The sequence below is a fragment of the Psittacula echo genome (genome assembly GCF_963264785.1).
Source record: "Psittacula echo genome assembly, chromosome: 5".
In the NCBI taxonomy this organism is placed as follows: Eukaryota; Metazoa; Chordata; class Aves; order Psittaciformes; family Psittacidae; genus Psittacula; species Psittacula echo.
In genome coordinates this window covers 85,047,747-85,066,513 of record NC_137739.1, presented here as the reverse complement: position 1 = coordinate 85,066,513, position 18,767 = coordinate 85,047,747, and the positions used below count along the sequence as shown (strand labels likewise).

The window sequence follows — 18,767 nt, the reverse complement described above, 5'->3', positions numbered from 1 at the left end:
TGATTTGAACACTGTGACCTTTCTGACTTCTAATCTACATTACTGAATCTTTCTCTGATTTTAAGTAAACTTGACAGAGCTTGATAAACTAACAATACAGCAGACTTCAATATGAGGAAGCATTTGAGCTTTTTCATAACTTTCAGTCTACATAAATATAGTAAAGCTTGATTTTACTTTTCTCCCTCTGAAGATATGGTGAATAGAACTTTGATCAGTCAACAAAGACATATTTGTACCTTCCTATCTTTGTGAGAGGCAGTCGCTTTAAAAAAATGTAATAGATTTCCTTTTATCCCTCTCCATCTGATCTTTGAAATAACTTCTCAAAAGTACCTTTCAGAACATCAGGCTAAAGTTAATTATTTCGAAGTACTTGTTATACCCTATAATATAGAAATAAACTTGATTACCCATACACTGGCAAGAGATTATTTATTTTATATCTTCTGTGACTGTTTTGATGTTTTCTTCACTGCGTGTGTGTGTACTTCAGGAGGAGAATACACACACAGTCTGTAAGAGATTTTAAATCACTGCAGGAGAAATGCTTGTCTGTGAGTGTCCTGCATATCTGACATAAAACATACAACATCTCCTCTCATTTGGGTAACTAAACTGTAAGCTGTTGAGGGCAGCAGGCAAAGAATCCACATGCAGAACTGTAGCTAAAGCCAGCCTCCCCTTTCTTATTCACACATGCACTTATTTTGCAGCCTGTATACTTACATGTACAACGACTAATAAATTCTGGAAGGAAATGAGATTATGAAGACAAATATGTCAGGCAGAGGGAGCTACAATTTCATCTAAATGAAGACTGGAGAGACAAAGAAGCTTTTTGTTTTAATGTGCAATCTTAATTCTGCTCCTGTGTTACGATTTGTGTAACTACCATCTGGTTTTTCTATAGTTCTCAATTAATATGATTTTGCTGAAATGCAGTGCCAATGTAGGATGTTTCCCTTGACTTTACATCACTCGATAGGCCTAATTTCTTTTAACAGTATTGTAATGAAATACCTATCCTTAAGCTTCTATCAGTATTCATTTAGTTTTGGTAGCATAATAAGATTTAATACAAGGGACTTCATAAAGCACATGATTCTATCCACATATACTATAATTTTCTCTTAATACCTCATAATGAAGTTTTGACTCTGTCTGGCAAGGAAAATAAAATGGAAAAAAAGTCAGCATAGAATTGATTTATGGGAAGTCCAAAATCATACTGGAAATTAAGACTATATTCTTATCCTTACTTTCTCTTCATGCAGATTGGACAAAAGATACTCATTAACAGCCTGATTTTGCTTACATTCAATGCCAAAGTAATTACCAAACTGTTCATTTCACTGATGAAAGGACAGGGATAGTAGTTCAAATGTTAGAGATGAGAGGATCAAGTTTTAAAACCATAAAAGAGAAATCTTTATGAACAGTGGGAAAACTTGCATCAGACCTTAGAAAAGCCCAATGTATATCAATCACATTGTTGCCTGACCAGTAAAACTGGTGCTATATGATTTTTGAAGAGTTTGAATTATTAAAGCAGAAGAAATTGCCCAGAATAAATCAATTAGATGCTCGGACCAAATTCATAGTGCCAGCTATTGAAAGTAATGGTTTAATACAGGATTTCCTAGACTTCAGTAGAATTTAATGCAACTCTGGAAATCCAAATATGTCATCCAGCAAACATGTCTAGTGTGAAATGCAGGGAGACGCAGAAGGAGACAAACTCAAAGATACCATGTACTTCAAAGGTACCCTCAAAGGAGGTTGTACCAGATGACCCCCAGGGGTCCCAATCAACTAGTATCACCTTAACTATGTCAATAAACATGACTCCAACGTGTACGATTCAATTTCAATATATTCTGTCCAAGCCATTTGTACCTGTATTTAGACATGGATTTTTTTTCTGTTTATATCGAGTGTTTTAGTTAAAGCATTTACCATTTTTAACAGTTATGTGAATATAATAATAGCAGAAAGCGTTCTAGATTTCTTGTTAAGTTTTTACCCAAGACCACATGACTCTTTCTGCAGAATATGAACTGTCTCTACACCAATGTATGTGTGGCATGTAAGACAACCACAGGTATCAGCTGATAATCACCCCTTTCACTGTGATATGCATTCAGTGAACATACTTTAGCTGAATCAAGCATGATTATAAAAGTGAATGGCCCCTCACAAGCTTTTCTTAGTGAGGATTTTTACTTTGGAGTTTATTCATGTCTTGGTCTGACTTAGGCTATAGTAACCTAAGCATGCTATAAAATGTCATTTTCTTCACAGGGTTTAGCGAACAATGAAAAAAAAATCTACCCACAAGCATGACTGTGGGATAAGAGGCTTTTCTATACTTTTCTGTTCAGCTGTCTTCTTGCCATGGTAATGTTATTAAGAATTCTGGCTGTCAAGGTCAATATATCACTGTATCAATCATGTAACAATGTTAATATTATGCTTGTTACCTATCAAATTGTCATGGCAGTGGAAACATTTGGGCTTGAAGTAAATTTTGACTTTCAGTTTTGTCTTCACTTCCATGTAACTGTGTAATCATGTGTGATCATAATCTATCACTATCTATAGTTGAATTCTTTCTTAAGCAGGAGTGTCACCTAAGAGCATATATGACAACAGCAGGTAAAAAAACATACACTTTGTTGGATTTCAATCATATTTTGCCATACTTGAACTAGGTGGATCAGCGTACCAGTCACAAAATACTGCTTTCCAATCTGAAACAAGCTTTTACAACAGCTTTTCATTATATATTAAATTATTATACAATATGACATAATAAAGAAGAAAACACCAACGATTACAGTTATATGACTCCATTTTCTAATGGACTCCACAACTTGCTTCATCAGACCGCTCAAGAAAGGATATGCTTGTAGGATATAATTATCTGCAACAGGAACTCTGTATGGATTACAGTGGCCAGAATTCACATTTATGGAGCTGCCACTGCATTGCTAGAAATGTAATAGACTGAACAGAAATTAAATGTCTGCTTTCTTAATTCTTTTTCATTGCCACAATCAACTAAAGCAACAGCAGACATGTTTGAACAGTAGTGGAGTGCAATGATGTGTAGAAATGGATAGACACAAGTTATATATTAACTTTATGCAAAATTATGAAGCGTTAAACATGTTTAAAATTGGGTTTACTTATTTTAAATGCCTTAACTAAGCTGCACAGAAACGGATGGATACAAGTCACACATTAACTTTATGCAAAACAACGAACTCTTCGACATGTTTAATATAATTTCTTGCTCATTTCCAATGTCTTAATTAAGCCAGTAACTTCAGTGGAAAAGTAATCAACCAGTGCTTACAGTCCTCTAAATGTTCACTTACCATACTGAGCCTTTAATTCTTCCCTGAAGTTTTCATGAGAGACCACTGAGAATAAGGTAACATGAGCATGAAGAAAACTAAGATTTAGAACTGATACATATACTGTATATTGTATTTGTATTGCAGTTTACCTGGGACGAAAACGTACAGACCAGGAAGTCTGCCTGCGACAAGAAGTGAATATCCAGAATAACACCTCTTAGGGAATTTTCAGTGTAACGGTTATGAAGTCCTGCTGACCAGGATATGGAGTTATCACTGATAAATTCATAATTTGGATACCTGTGAAAATACAAATCACATTAATAGCAAAGTCTTTTGTTTTTTTAATTTCATTTTTTCTTAGGAAGCATCATTTATGCTGCAAGATAAGGGTGTTAATTCCTTTTGCATCTCTGCTTTACAGGGAATGCATTATAATTTTACTGAACACTCTGGAATGTTACTGCTGCTTCCAAGCATGTCCTCTCTTTATCCAGAAATAAATAAATAAAAAGACATTGTAAGTCTGTCTGAGACCTGACATTGCAGAAGAAGTGAAAAAATGTCAGCAAGTATATGCCACATTCTGCTAATTTTACTGATTTTTCAATGAAATAAACTCAGATAACTTCATTTCTCTACTACTAAATAGAATACGGGATTAAGTTTTTACTAGACTACATTTTATTACCACACTCTCTGTTAGATAACGATCATGACACTGTGCAAGAAAACTCAAGTCACCTGTAAAAGGGACGTGCTAAATAAACAAATTTAAACTAACAACAAAAGTATCTTTACAGTTATTAGGGCCACATGGAGAAAAATTCTGCAATTTACTAGCCAAAAGAAAATTAATGTAAAATTTCTTGACATATTATAAACAAAACAGTGATACTTTCAGTCCAATTATTTTTATTTGAAATACAACCCCTTGGTTTATGTCATTTTTAAAATAAAATTACAAGTTTTTAACAGGAAACAATGAATTTTAAAATTAAATAAAAGTACTTTTAAAGTGTTGAAAAAGGATGGTCTTTCTCAAAACATTTGTATTCCTTTCATGGGGAACTGAAATCTGAAATAAATTGTGAAAAGTAGCAAAAAATAATTAAGTTTTCGGTCAGCCTCCTACCAAAGATAAGTTTTATATGAGAAATTCCAGGTAGGTGTAACAAAGATGATAATTATATTGCTGCTACACAATAATTATATTTCAATCATGAAGTGCAACTCATACGAGTAACTGCCAGCTACAAAATTACAACTACAGGGCTAATTATAAAATAATTCAAATAAAATCTATTTTTCATATATACCACTTCATAGCAATTATAAATCAATATCTTAGATAAGATAGTAAGGCAGCTAATATTACATTTTATGAATTAATCACTCATATACTGTTTAATAAATTAAATAATATAGAGTAGGCTGTAATGCTGGAGCAACAGTAACTTAGACCTGTAACTAGATGCTTCAAAGCTTGACAATTCTATGCTGAACGTAGATCAAAATAAGGTTTACACTCTGGTTTCCTGGAAAGTTATTAAAATTAGCATGCACTTGTACACCACGCAGTGTGTGTGCATATACTCTGGACATACAGTAGACATGATTATGACAACCACTTTAAAGAACATGCCTAGTTTATTCCACTTTAATATTGAAATATAGCAAGTTTCTTTCATTTAATATCCTCTAGCTGCAACTACCAAATCAAGACATTTAATCTCAAGAGCAAATCAAAAAGCCCTATGGAAAACTTCCACATTTCAGGAAGAATTTGCTTTCTCTTTACGGTGATTTTCACAGAATTTTATGTTCTGTTATGTAATTACATAAAATACATAATAATTATGTAAAAATAATAATAATTATTTTATGGTTATGTATGAGCAGAGAAACACCTGTTCTAACAAAAAATAATGTATGTGTGGTAAATTTCCCAAAGGTAGGATGACAACTTTAAAGAGTGCATCTGATCATTAAAATCAGGGGAAGTTCATGTCACATTATAGAATCATAGAATAGTTAAGGTTGGAAAGGACCTTAAGATCATCCAGTTCCAACCCCCTTGCCATGGGCAGGGACACCTCACACTAAACCATGTCACCCAAGGCCTCATCCAACCTGGCCTTGAACACCACCAGAGATGGAGCATTCACAACTTCCCTGGGCAACCCATTCCAGTGCCTCACCACCCTCACAGTAAAGAATTTCTTCCTTATATCCAATCTAAACTTCCCCTGTTTAAGTTTGAACCCGTTACCCCTTGTCCTGTCACTACAGTCCCTAATGAAGAGCCCATCCCCAGCATCCTTGTAGGCCCCCCTCAGATACTGGAAGGCTGCTCTAAGGTCTCCACGCAGCCTTCCAAGACAAAACAAAACAAAAAAACAAGGAAGAGAAGGTGGAAATATTCATCTGGAGTAACTCATTTTACCTCTTTTGAGAAATTATAGAAGCATATATAAGAAATAGTTTTTTCAGAATTAACTCTATCACAATGATAATTTTCTTTCTTACCTTCATATGTCTAAAATTAACATCAATATTGAACCAGCTCTTAAAATACAACAGATGACAACACAAGATTTGTGATATATTCTATTTCTGTTTCCGTTGTTTGAATCATATTAGTATGTTTTTTAAAGAAAAAAGAAAGTGCAGGCCAAATGGAAATGTGTCATACTCTACTGTGTAAATCAGCTGGGGAACAGAGATGGGCATCAGTGACACAACTCTGAGGGGAGCAACACAAAGAATGTTTAACAGAAGATGTCATTTCTAGAGACAGTGAATATAATAAAGATATCTGCACACCCCTTTACAAGTTTGTGGCATAAGGAATACTGGTAAAATTAGTGACTTCAGATTTTGATAATCAGAACCCAGATGCTGAGTAAAGACAAAAGAACCTTCCCTGAAGAATCTGATTTCCTACTAGCAAAAGATCAGCCTAATAACTTGACAAAAGCAGCACACCAAAAGGTGTGGTATATTGAATCTGTTAAAAAAACAAACTACAAAACAAAACAGAAACCCCTCAAACCCAAACAATTATTCACACGTCTTTGTATGCATGCATTTAATTTTTTTCTCCTTCCTCCCTTTATTCTGCAGCCTTTGAGATGCTTTTAAATTTGGTCTTCAATGACATTTTGTAAAGTTGAGTCAAACTCACTTAACCAACAGTTTCAGAACCCATTTCTTCAAAGCAATAATCCAAGTTTAGCGTTTATTTACTCACATGTTTTAAGTTTTCGAACAAGCACTTTTATGCTGTGCCACTGTTGTGGCACAACTGTTACAGCTGAAACTAGGTCAGCCACACACACATATGGCACATGCTGCTACATTCATGCTTAGGAAAAGAGGTTTCTTTAAAGCATCCTAAAATGGGAGTATAATAGCAGCCATACTCAGTGTGACCAAAGAATCTTCTAGTCCAGCATCCTGTCTTCAACACAGGCAGAAAGCAGAGCATAAAGAAAAATACAGTAAAAGGCCAAACCTGTATTCCTCTCAGTCTTAGCCTTATGTGGCCCACTGACTTCCCGCATCAGGTGAGGTTTAATTTTCCTTCCCACTCACTACAGTGCTTTAGATTCTATTTAAAGCTATTCTTACACAATGACTACAAAGAATAGACAAAATGAAACTTCTAAAGCTCTATAGTTAGCTCTTGCGTCCTTCTATTCCCTTTTCTGTCTGTATTTATATTGTGATTAATGTAATATATATGTTATAAGCTTTTGGGGATTTTTTTTTTGTAAGCAGAATGCAGACATGATCCTATTACTATGATTCCTGAATGCATTGTAAATGAATAATAAATACTAAGATGTCATATTCTTACTGACAGCATTGCCTAAATACAGTAGGATCCCTTCTAGCTTTCCAAAGAAATTACCCACACTCTTTCTTCTATATACAGTAAAGGAAAAGACTGTGAAGATGAAACAAAACAGCATAATGCTGTATCAGACTATATATACATAGCATATCTCCTCAACATATCTAAAAAAAAATAAACCTAATTCTTCTAAAGCTACCAAATATATTCTTGAAACTGATATTTAGGCCAGAAAGGACTTTTTTTTCTTTTTCCCCTTAGGAAAAGAGGAAAAGAAGAAATCAGAACAAGGCAGGGAAGAGAGAGTTTCAAATCTTTCCATCCTGCAAATACCAGCCTCAGATAAGGATACAAACCAAACAAAGTTATGAGACTATTTCAAGTTCCAATTGGTTTCAGAAGCTGATTAACTAGCCGTGTAACTATAGCTTATCTCTACGCTGTTTAGCAGGTACAAACCAAGGCGAGTCCCATGCTCCACTTCTCAATTTGCTACAACTGGGAAAGTGTCCAGAACAGGCAATGCAAATTTTCTTCCCTCTAAAGGAACAGTGTGAGCATGTGTGTAAACAGATGGGGTAAGAAGTGTGTTTGTTCAGGTCTTGCTCTAAAAAGAATTGGAAAATGTGTATGAGCTGTTCACCAGGCTCAAGAACTTTGAAGCTTTACTGAACTGTATGTATCAGGCATACTATGATTCTGGGCAGGGAGAGTTACAACAGCTAAAATACATATAGTACACAGAGAGAAAAGACATTAACTTGCTATTGTGGAAGTAAATAGTGAAATACTGAGCAGGAAAAAAAGCTTTCATAAGTGCTGGAAAAAAAAACCAAACTCATAAGGGAGGAAAATTACTGCAAAAACATTGAAGAAGCAAAATACATATAACTTGACAGGTAAATATTCTAAAAGGAAGAATGCACTTTGTTGAATTTGAGTGCTTATTTACATGACAGAGACCTAAACAGATTAATACATAAACCAGAAATGTATTAAATATGGTTTCTTGAGAATCTGTGCACATGTTCAACTGCATTATTTTCAATACTCTGCCTTAAAGAGAGAAGATGCTGCATATGATATAGGCTAGAAACATGTATACTAGAAATTAAAAAAATTCTATTTAAAAACTATTAAATCAGCCAAAGAACAAGCAATTTACACCATCCCTAACTTAGCTACGAAAAATGCCACAGCCTTTCCTTACCAGAAGCTATCAAATGTCGGCTGACAAAAAACTCAACATGACCTGGCAGCGTGTGCTTACAGTTCAGAAATCAATCATGTCCTGGGCTGCACCTGCAGTTCTGCATTCAGCTCTTGAGCCCCCAACACAAGACGGATGTGAATCTGCTCAAGCAAGTCCAGAGGAGGACATGAAGATGATCAGAGGGCTGAAGCACCTCTGCTATGGAGACATGCTGAGAGAGCTGGGCTTGTTCAGCCCAGAGAAGAGAAGGCTCTGGGAAGAACACTGGGGAGTAGCTTCCAGTACCTAAAGGGGGCCTACAGGAAGTTTGGAGAGTGACAGGACAAGGGGGAATGGATTCAATCTGACAGAGTAGAGATTTAGATTAGGCATTAGGCAAAAATTCTTCTCTGTAAGTGTGGTGAGACACTGCAGAGGTTGCCCAGAGAAGCTGTGGCTGCCCCATCCCTGGCAGTGTTCAACGCCAGGTTGGAAGGGGCTTGGAACAACCTGGTCTAGTGGAAGGGGATTGGAACTGGATGAGTTTAAGGTCCCTTCCAAACCAAACCATTCCATGAATCTATTAAGTGCTTTAATCCCATAGTTATTACAGCTGTTGAACTGTCAAGCATGCTCCTCTCTTATCAACCTAATTCTGAAAATACATTCACTTCTTTCTTTCCTTTGGAAAAGAAAACAAAAAATACCTTACATATTGATAGTACTAACTCCACTACCATACTTGCAGTTGGTAGACATCTGACTGCAAGGGAAGTTTCTGAAACTTCAGTCAAAACATTTCTGTTTTCATGACTATGAATAGTTTGAAACACTTCTCTTAATAGAAACATGCCTGTTCATGTGAATGTTGGCAACATTTTCTCTATTTAAATGCCAACAATGTTTGACAGCCAATCACTCTCATGTATAGAGAGATATAATATCTAGCTAATGCTTACTAATATTACAGCGCCCTATAATGAATGCAACATAAGCTACTGTGGTACATTGTGACAGCTGTCTGTGTCACAGCTTGGTAGTTCAGTGTGACTGGAACTTTTTTTGTCAGAAGTGTAATCTAATTTGTATTTTTCTTCACAAGAAGAGGATGAAAAGGTTCTTTATTCTCAAAATCTGACCTTAACCTGTCTTCAGATGCCTTTAAGTGCTGAAACATCAAATTGCATCCTTCCTTCTATGAAATCACAGGAAGTTTCAAATGTCTTCTAGTTGACTGCAAGCAATAGTAGGGTGCAAGCAACTGTATGTCTACATAGGTAGTGCATCTCATTATTATTCACAACACTAAAGTGTACCGTGCTAAGCATTGAAAGCTGAATACAAAGACAAAAAATGCATAACTAAGTTTGCTACAGCAATACTGAAATCTGTTATGTTACAAACAGTAATTAAATTCATTTAAGACAATGGAAATGAATTAAATATTGTAACCTCAATTTTTTACTACCTGTCTTTTCATTGTTCAGATTTGCACTTTAAATGTTACGTTATCATAATTGTTTCTGCTATTGTTCTTGTCTCTACATATACAAAAAAGGAAGGATTAGATTGCCATCATCTGGAGTTGTGTGTATTCATTTAGTTTTGTCAAAACTCCATAATTTTGCACAGCAGCCCTTCGTAGATATGAACGAAAAATAGAAATAGCACAATCGAAACACACAGGCTTGCAATGCTCTACTACAAAATAATATTTTCTGCTTACCTTATGCAAAAGCCGATTTGTAATTCAGAATATAATCTTATATATTTTTCCAAGGATGTCTACCAAGAATAAAACAGTTAAAGAAATTGCCACTTTGGAGTTACCTTCACTTTAAAATTTTAATTTCCTTGCTTTAATGAAACAAAAAAAAACAACCCCATATTTTTCTGTTCAAGGGAGAAAAAATTTTGGAAACAGAAATAGGTGCTATTCAGTAGACAGATAAATAAGTAGTACTCAAAAGGAAAACGTGCTAACTTGTACTCAGTAATGAATACACTTCAATTCAATGCTCCTGATATAGATATCCAAGTTTCCACTGTCATGGCAATTAGCTTTTGTGAAATTGTTTATGTACCATACACACCATAACCCAAAAAAAAATACAGTTAAATATGGAACATTATTCTTGCATATGCACCTACTTTCTTTTACTAAGCAGAAGGTTTTGCCGTCTCAGTGGCACCTTGCAAGACATGCAACTTAACACTGAGTTTTCACACGAAAAGACAGGCCGTGTTAGGAGTAAACAAAAGCACAGTGTGCATTTTCAGGTTTGAACACAGCTGTATCTTCTGTGACAAGCTGAGTTATCCTATACCTAAGGTAGGTTGTTAAACCCATGTTCTGGAGAACTAGAAGAAGACAAGAAGCAAATAAGGGACAGAGACAGTGTTACAGACTAGGAATCCCACATATATTTAAGGACAAACTTTAAAATTATTCAGCACATAAGGTGAAAGTCTTCTAAGTTCACTATATAGAAATCTTTCTGAAAGAGTCATCAGAAGGTTGTCAACAAGCTTACAAAAACTTCTCTGGCAACCTGCTTCAGCAGAGGGTTGGAAGAGATGATGTTAAGGTCCTTTCCAACTCTAACTATTATGATTCTATGATCTCCACAGGTCACTTCCAACTCCAACCATTCTGTGATTCTTTTTAATATCTATGTTCTATAGGAAGTTTGGTGTATTTATTATTTATATTTTTATTTGCCCTTTACAGCATTACAAGTTTGTTTTTAAGTAGTCACAGGTATCTTGCTCAGCTCTTTTGGATTTTTAACGTCAAACTTTGAAAAGCATACTTGCGGAAAAAAAGTCATCCAAAATAAAAAGGAATGTCTCAGAGAAAAATCAAAATCACTGGAAGCTGAAATGCAATCTAATATATAAATTATAAGCAAAATAAATTAATAGCTTAAAAAAACGCAAGCAAACAAATCCTAAAAATTGTGCACACAATAGAAATTGTAAAGCTAACCAGAAGGAACAAACTGTAATACAAATGTAGTTCATCTTACTTGGATTTTGCCTCTTGCAACAGTGAAGGGTCATCTGTAGCCAAATACACTCTTTTTTTATCAACATGCATCCTGCGAGCAAGAAGTTCAAACCGTTCCTCAACGTGTACCATATATTCTTCAATGGGATGAAATGCTGCTTCTGTTCCTACTTTGTCTGTCCTCCGAACATGAACACTGGAAAAAGGCAGAAATTCAGATTTCAATTTATAAATACAATTAATAATTCAGCAATTGAAATTTTAACTTTACATTTCACGTGTGCACTTCTAGAATGCATATTAAAATGAATCCCTACATAAAACAAGAAAGGATTAGATTCATTGATGTCCATCAAGACACACTGACAACATGAAGTTAGCTGTCAGTCTGTTCTTGAAAGCAATATAATAATCTTGCAAGGAAGGCAAAGGTAACTGAAAGAAAAGAATGAAGGAGAGATAATTGTAGCATGCAAGGTATTCTCTTTGTGCAGAAGGTTATCTGGTGTCATTAGATAATGCTTGACAAATACAGTCCAAAAGCAAAATAGGAGTATTTGTATCATGGATATATTGTGACACAAACTGCAACGCAGGATTTGAATGAAGGTAGTTAAAATGCATCTTCCCCATCTGCTTGAAATCTAACACGTCTTTAGTGGCGAAGTGGCTTACTGACTCAATGGTCAAAAGCCAACTAACTCTTGGACAGACCTGTTGTGTACCCCCAGAGAAAGAAAGATTAAGCACTGAAGGCAAATTCTGGCAAAGGAAGAAGTGTTTGCAGGCTCTAATAGAGTAACAACAACATTTTTCATGTTACATGACAGTAAAACCTTTCTTCCACAAGCTGTTCTTTATTGCCTATAGATGATTTCCTTTCTTCTCCCATACGGACCTTTCCAACACATAGTCACTGCTAAGAAACAGCAATAGTGAAAGCATCAGCAGGAAAGGGAAAAGCACATACCATGTTCAGGTCCAGTCAACAATAAAATTAGTTGTGGATTGTGGCATATAAAATGCAGGCTTAGCCTTTTTTCCTCAAATGTAAAGGCTATAGGCACTTGAAAAGAAGACCCAGACAGAAAAGTGTCTGGAATACAAGCTGTAAGGCAATTACATGAATGAAATTCTGTATTACACTACTAGCTACAGAAAGACATTAAAAAAAACCCACAACCAACCAAAAAACACCCTTCCATTGAGCAATATCAGTCAAATCATAGGTGGATGAGTATGCTGAAGAAATACTTGTAATCAACTTGTATTATGCACAGTTAAAAAATAATAGCTTCATCTAGAAAGCACTCCTTCTCCCCATAAAATGCTAGAGGCTCTTGAGAAACCATCATAAAACAATTTGTCCTGAACACAAAGCACTATATATACATATTAAAGCACAGAGAGTTAAAAAGAAAACGAAATACCCACCCGATCACTGGATGTTTGAAACCAAGTTTCCTTGTGGCTTCTTCTATTTCTTTGTCTAACCAAGGCTGTGGACGTATCAAGTATTTCACAAACTGCGACACCCACCACACCGCAGGATCCCCATGTACACGAATTAGCCTATCAGCCAGGTCTTCAGGGACAGCCAACGGTAAATAAGGTGGCCGTGGGTGTAAGCTGTCAACAATGGGAAGTTCCACCACCTGAACATCCTTATCATTAGCCTCACCTGTTTTAAAATACATACTAGGATGAGTCAAGGAGTTTATTAATAAGCTTTACCATTGGCAAGTAACATCCTAAACATATCAGCTAAACTATCCTCAAAAGAAGTACCTAACCCTGGCTCTACTTTTTCAAAACAGAATTAAGAACATTAAATAGATTTACATACGAACTGTATCTAACAATCCACTCCAGTAAAACAAAGTTGAAGGTTCTTAATTTTTTAGCAGCTGGTTATTAATAAAATATAAGAAGTGTTCGTGTTTATGTATTCATACTTTTTCATATACAACTACATCATTACTTTGTGCTAAGGCTTGCTTGGAAAGACTTGTTATCTAAAATGCTTATAACTCAGTTACTTGCTTAAAAAATAAAGAAATATTTTAAGGCATAAGAAATTGTTAAAAAAATAACTATACAGTCCTGCTGCAATTTTGAATACATTTTACTGCAGTAAATCTCAGCATTTCAGACATCATTTGGACCACTGAATTAGTTTCTTTACTGACAGAAGAAGAGAAAGGACAGAAAGAGACAATTCCTGTTTGAAAAGCTTGAACTATGAAGGTAAGCACCAAATTAGATCAAGGAAAACAGCCAAGCACTATACAAGCATGTGATTTACATATAGGTAAGAATTTGTTATATGTTAAATACTAACTGAAGTGGTTAACAGATGTTTTAGATGGGACTTTCAAGGATCAGTAAACCACTAAACGTTTTTTATAAGAGTTCTTACAAATTACATGAACATAAGCGTCTACATAATTGATAATTCAAAGCTAGTTTCATATACCGCAATAAGTTCTAATACATGACAACATAATACAAAGCAGTGCAGTTTTGAAACATCAAACATTTTAGACTTCTAGTGTGCTCATTCCTTCCAAAAGAGTATTTTCATTGTCTGCAGTGTTTATTGGTAAAGATGGCTAGTTCTCTGCTCATTGCTCACCAGCCATGACAGTAACCTGTTTTAATAGTAAGCAAATGAAACTCATATAATTTTTGATTACCAGTTAAACCTAAAGATTGAAAAAAAATCAATCCAGTGCAAGGATAATGACTCTTATTTTAAGAACAGTTAAAAATCCCTAAGGTTAAACCACTTTTACGTGCACTAAAAATAATTTCAATATAGTTGTGGCAAAGTCCTAGAAATTTGACAAGCATATGCTGCAGTCATACATTGCCAGAATACTACATTAACACCAGTGAGCCTACTGAACTAGTCAAATTTCATCAGTAACTCTCTAAGAAATGGCTATTTAAATAAGAAATGTTTGCTGTGATCGGGAATATTTTCAATTGATTTTTAATAGATTTGGAATATCTGTCCTCACAGCTGTATCTATATGTTGATGTTTCATCACTGCACTACATAACACTGCAAAGGGACCTTTTAGAATAATTTCCCATAGAATAAGTAATGCAGGTATGGATGATATTTTTTCATTCAAGAAGCCAATTCATATTTTTACCATCTATTATGCTGCACTTACAGGAAAAGATTTAGTAAAATCTCATAAATTTAGTAAAAATACTGAGCATTTAAGTTTTCTTATAACAAGATGGATAATATTTTATCAGCATTTCTTAAGAAAGCTGCAATTAAGAAAAGCACCTTGAAACCAGAAAGTGCTAAAGCTGGCGTATGTGTGAAATATTAGTCAGAAGTCTAGTCAAGAACCATTCAGCTTGAGTATTGTATGAAAGAATGCTAGGAAGGAAAGAAAATCCAACTGTTAACAGCTGAAATCAGGACAAGGTTCCATCCTTTTTATACTTTCCACCTCAACTGAGAAGTGGGGGAAGGAACAAGATGGTAAAAGAAGCAATAGCAATCTTAGCCAAGAAAAGAAAAAAAGACTCCAATCCTAAATTAGAGGAAGAAATTTGCTGCAATTCTGAGAAGAAAAAGCAGAGATGCAAAGGAGCATATAAAAAGATGAATTTTTATCAAGTCTGGTATCACTTGCAATTTCTTAAACTTCATTCTATCACTGGAAAAGTATGTCGTGTGAAAACAGCCATTTGGAAAGTCTTGCCATTGATGAAGCTGATTAAGGGACCTAACCCACTATTTGGCATTCTGGCCCTGAAAAGCACTCTATACATAGTTCCATACTATTTAAAGGATAAGACTGTGCTCCTAAAAATTTCCATAGGCTGTCTTAAGGCTTTGAAGAAAACAAGATTGGCCAGCAATGACTAGAAAAGCACTTAGCATACAACAAACTAGATTGAAATATACCAAAATCACAAGAATACCAAAGAAGACTAGGGGAGAGGGAGAACAAACCAAACCAAACATTTTAGCTTTCAACTGTATGTGATACATTGTTTGAATAGTAATGAAGCTGCAATACTTGCTGTGAATCAAAATCAGGAACAAACAAAATATATTTCAATGAGACAAAACAAATAACTTGGTTGTGTAAAATTACCTACCAGGTCAAGTGTTAATGTGTGCACTTTGAGATATGAAAAGCTACTTTCTGAGAAGGAACTGAAAACATCATATGGTTCCTTCACAGAGAAGATTAAGTTTCTTACTTTGTAAAACTACACAATAAGAGACCCAACATGGAGACTGTTACTGAAAGTATGGGCTACAAATAGCAAGTCATAAAATGAAATATTCACAAATACAGATCAAAGAATGTGTTGTTAATGCAATTAAAAATTATGAAATGGTTACAGAAGCCCCTCATGCTTCAGAACTTTTGCCTGTTATTGTTGACAAAAATAGTTGTGACACACACAGTGTTGTGTTGAAAATACGTATCTGTGTATGTAATGTATATAAATATACATATATATGTATATGTAATATGTATAAAAAACCCCCAGCCAAACAACTATCAGTATGGTTATTGCTATTTTCAATAATGTTCTATTTTGTTATCAGTTAATATAAAATTAAAAGAGGGCAAGGGGCATAATTACTAAATCCAAACATACAAACTTCTGATAAAGCACAGAAATTTGATACCACTGCTGAGAACATCTGTGCAAGCAATCGTGCAGATGTGTGAACAATTCTAGGAAACTTTCTCACAACTTTCCAGCCTTTATCACATTTCTTATTGTTCTGAACAACAAAGAAAAAAAAATCTATTAGTCTTCACTCACTTTAAAAAGTATGAGCTAGCAGATGCAGGAAAAGGAAAACTTACAGCAACTGTTTGCTTTTGTACTGGACAAAACCAGTGAAGAGTAACTCTCCAGTAACCTGATGGAGTAAACAACCCACTGCAACAGCCACATCGGCAAGTGACAGCTTTCTTATCCTACTGATCTTTTTTCAGTTTTCATTTTAAGATTCCTACTAGGCAATGATCTTGTCCTATTTTCAACAGAGACAGTTTAAAAAACTTTCATGGAAATCTTGGATAGCAGGATATTGGTTTAGTTTTCTTAGAAATAAACTGCAATCAAAATCAATGATACATTCGATATCCAAACCTCGGGTCAGATTGATAGGGAAGCATAAACATTGCAAAAACATTAAGTCACGTTCTTGACTAATACAAACTGTAGCTGTTCAACTGAAGATAATGAAGTTGGGATAAAAATACAGAATGATCTTTTTATCCAGACATTTCTTCAGTTTTTAGCTATGTATTCTCTAAATTTTAAAATAGTTCAGTTCGTCCACTGCATTTTGTTAAATAATAGATAAGCCATAGAAAGTACTAATCCATACTAATGCTTGTATCTCTTTCTCACACTGGTAGTTCAAAACATGGTATCATCATGTCAGTCACGTCCAATACCCTGCTGGCTGTAGGTCCAACTTTGACATTTGATCACAGAATTATTTAGGTTGGAAGGTACCTCTAGAGTCATTTACCTACATTGCTATAGGTCGCTTACATTTCAGCAATACTTTAAACTACTTCTTCCAATGTGATTTACTTTGCTTCTACAGTTGCGAACATTTGCCTCTATAATTCTATTTGCAGCTTGTTTAACTTTCATACGATTCCAGGTGCTATTTCTCAGTTTGGATTTACCTAAATAATTGTCCTCCAAAGTTCTGCAACTTTATCCACTTTTCCTTCACTGCATGTTTTTCTTAATAGTCAATGTACTGCAATATTGATAACACTCCTTGATCATAACATACTCTGGAGGAAAAAATCACAGACGGTAAACAAGTTTATTTTTACTTGGATGACCCATGCCAGTTGCACCACGTAGCTCTTACTCATCACCATTTTCTGGCTATGCTCATCACTAATAGATCAGTCATACAGTTTCAATTTCCAAGTGTTCTAATGATTACTTTTTAAATACTGAAATGGCCTGTGTTATAAAAGCCATAATTTAGCTTCCCTTCAGTATCCCAATGTATTCTGTAGCTCACAGGACTTAGGTAGTTTTTCATGATTTGGCATAATGTTACTGCCTGTGTATTTCTCAAATATTATCATTGTCCTCCTAATTTGAAGCCCATTTAGAAACTTTTGCTATTTATATCTTTCATATTAACTTCTTTGAATCTTGAAAAACGCTGTTTGGCTTAAAACGATCTCTGGAATTCGTCATTTTGCCTTACCTTATTTCCTACTCTCTGAACATTGGCTCAGATCTGCATTTAGATGGGTGTTCACTACTTCACACAGTAGGATGTCAGCTTTGTTTCAAGTAACGATCAATACTATTAGTTAATGTTAACTGAAAAGCCTGTTTAAGAACTTAATTCATGCTATAATTTCAAAATTCACCATCTAATTTCAAAGTATTATTTCAAGAAGTTGTCCCTCAAAGTATGCCAAGGTACACTAAGCTAAGGACATTCCTGTTGTGTAAATGAGAACTTCAATTTAATTTCTGTGTTGCTAGAAATATAACAATAAACTCAAATAAAAATGGAATAGATTCATTACTTTTCTGTTTCTATAAAATAGACTTCTTTAAGCTGGTATCAACTTGCATAGACTAATCACCACACTACTAAACTAAGCACTACAACCTGAAAGACTGTCAGCTCAGTTACTTACCCAGCTGAGTGAACAATTCTAAATTCAATCACACAAGATATCTCAGAGTGCTAGGAATGCTGTTAGATTAGCATAGGATATGGTGAGAGGGGCTGTGCTGAATTCTCACAAGGCTCCTCATTGTGTTGCTGACTACTGTTATGTATTGCAAAGACAACAGGTTCATGGCTTAACTTCAATTATATTTTAATGTTTTTCATTTCAAAGCAGACAAAAAGTGAAATTATGCAAAGCTATGGTGTGTTACGCTGTTTATGAATTGTCAACTAGTTCATAAGAAAGAAAAAGTATGCCTTTATCTGTTCTCTGCTGCAGACTACATTTCCTACATTTCTTACTATATTTCGGACAGTTCCAAACATTATTAAAGCCTCCTCGTAAAGACTTTATAGCATAGTTGAATTATAAAATGAAATTAAAATTAGATAAAGAATCCTATTCTTCTTTTAAAGTAGTCAATGTAAAATAGAGCTAGTATATTTGGTGCAATTCAGTCATAAAGAAACTGAAAATATAGGTGATGTCCCTTTTGTCATCCCAAGAGGCTGATTCTTGATGGCTTTGGTCAAATTTGGCCAAAATGTATATAATATTCAGAACTTGTACCAAGTTAGGATAACAAAAGGAGCAAATAGAAAGGTACAGCATGATG

At 34.8% G+C, this 18,767-nt stretch overlaps 1 protein-coding gene across 3 annotated transcripts in view; it reads right to left on the bottom strand.

The window, feature by feature from the left end:
* The window catches only part of FUT8 (fucosyltransferase 8), a gene marked incomplete at both ends in the record, with an annotated part of 59,270 nt that overhangs the window by 1,230 nt on the left and 39,273 nt on the right, over window positions 1-18,767 (bottom strand). For all 3 annotated transcript variants that reach the window (XM_080617552.1, XM_080617553.1, XM_080617554.1), the window contains 3 exons: window positions 3,515-3,665; window positions 11,446-11,622; window positions 12,861-13,107. In XM_080617552.1, the coding sequence (XP_080473678.1) occupies window positions 3,515-3,665; window positions 11,446-11,622; window positions 12,861-13,107 (575 nt within the window). The remainder of the gene's footprint in view (window positions 1-3,514; window positions 3,666-11,445; window positions 11,623-12,860; window positions 13,108-18,767) is intronic.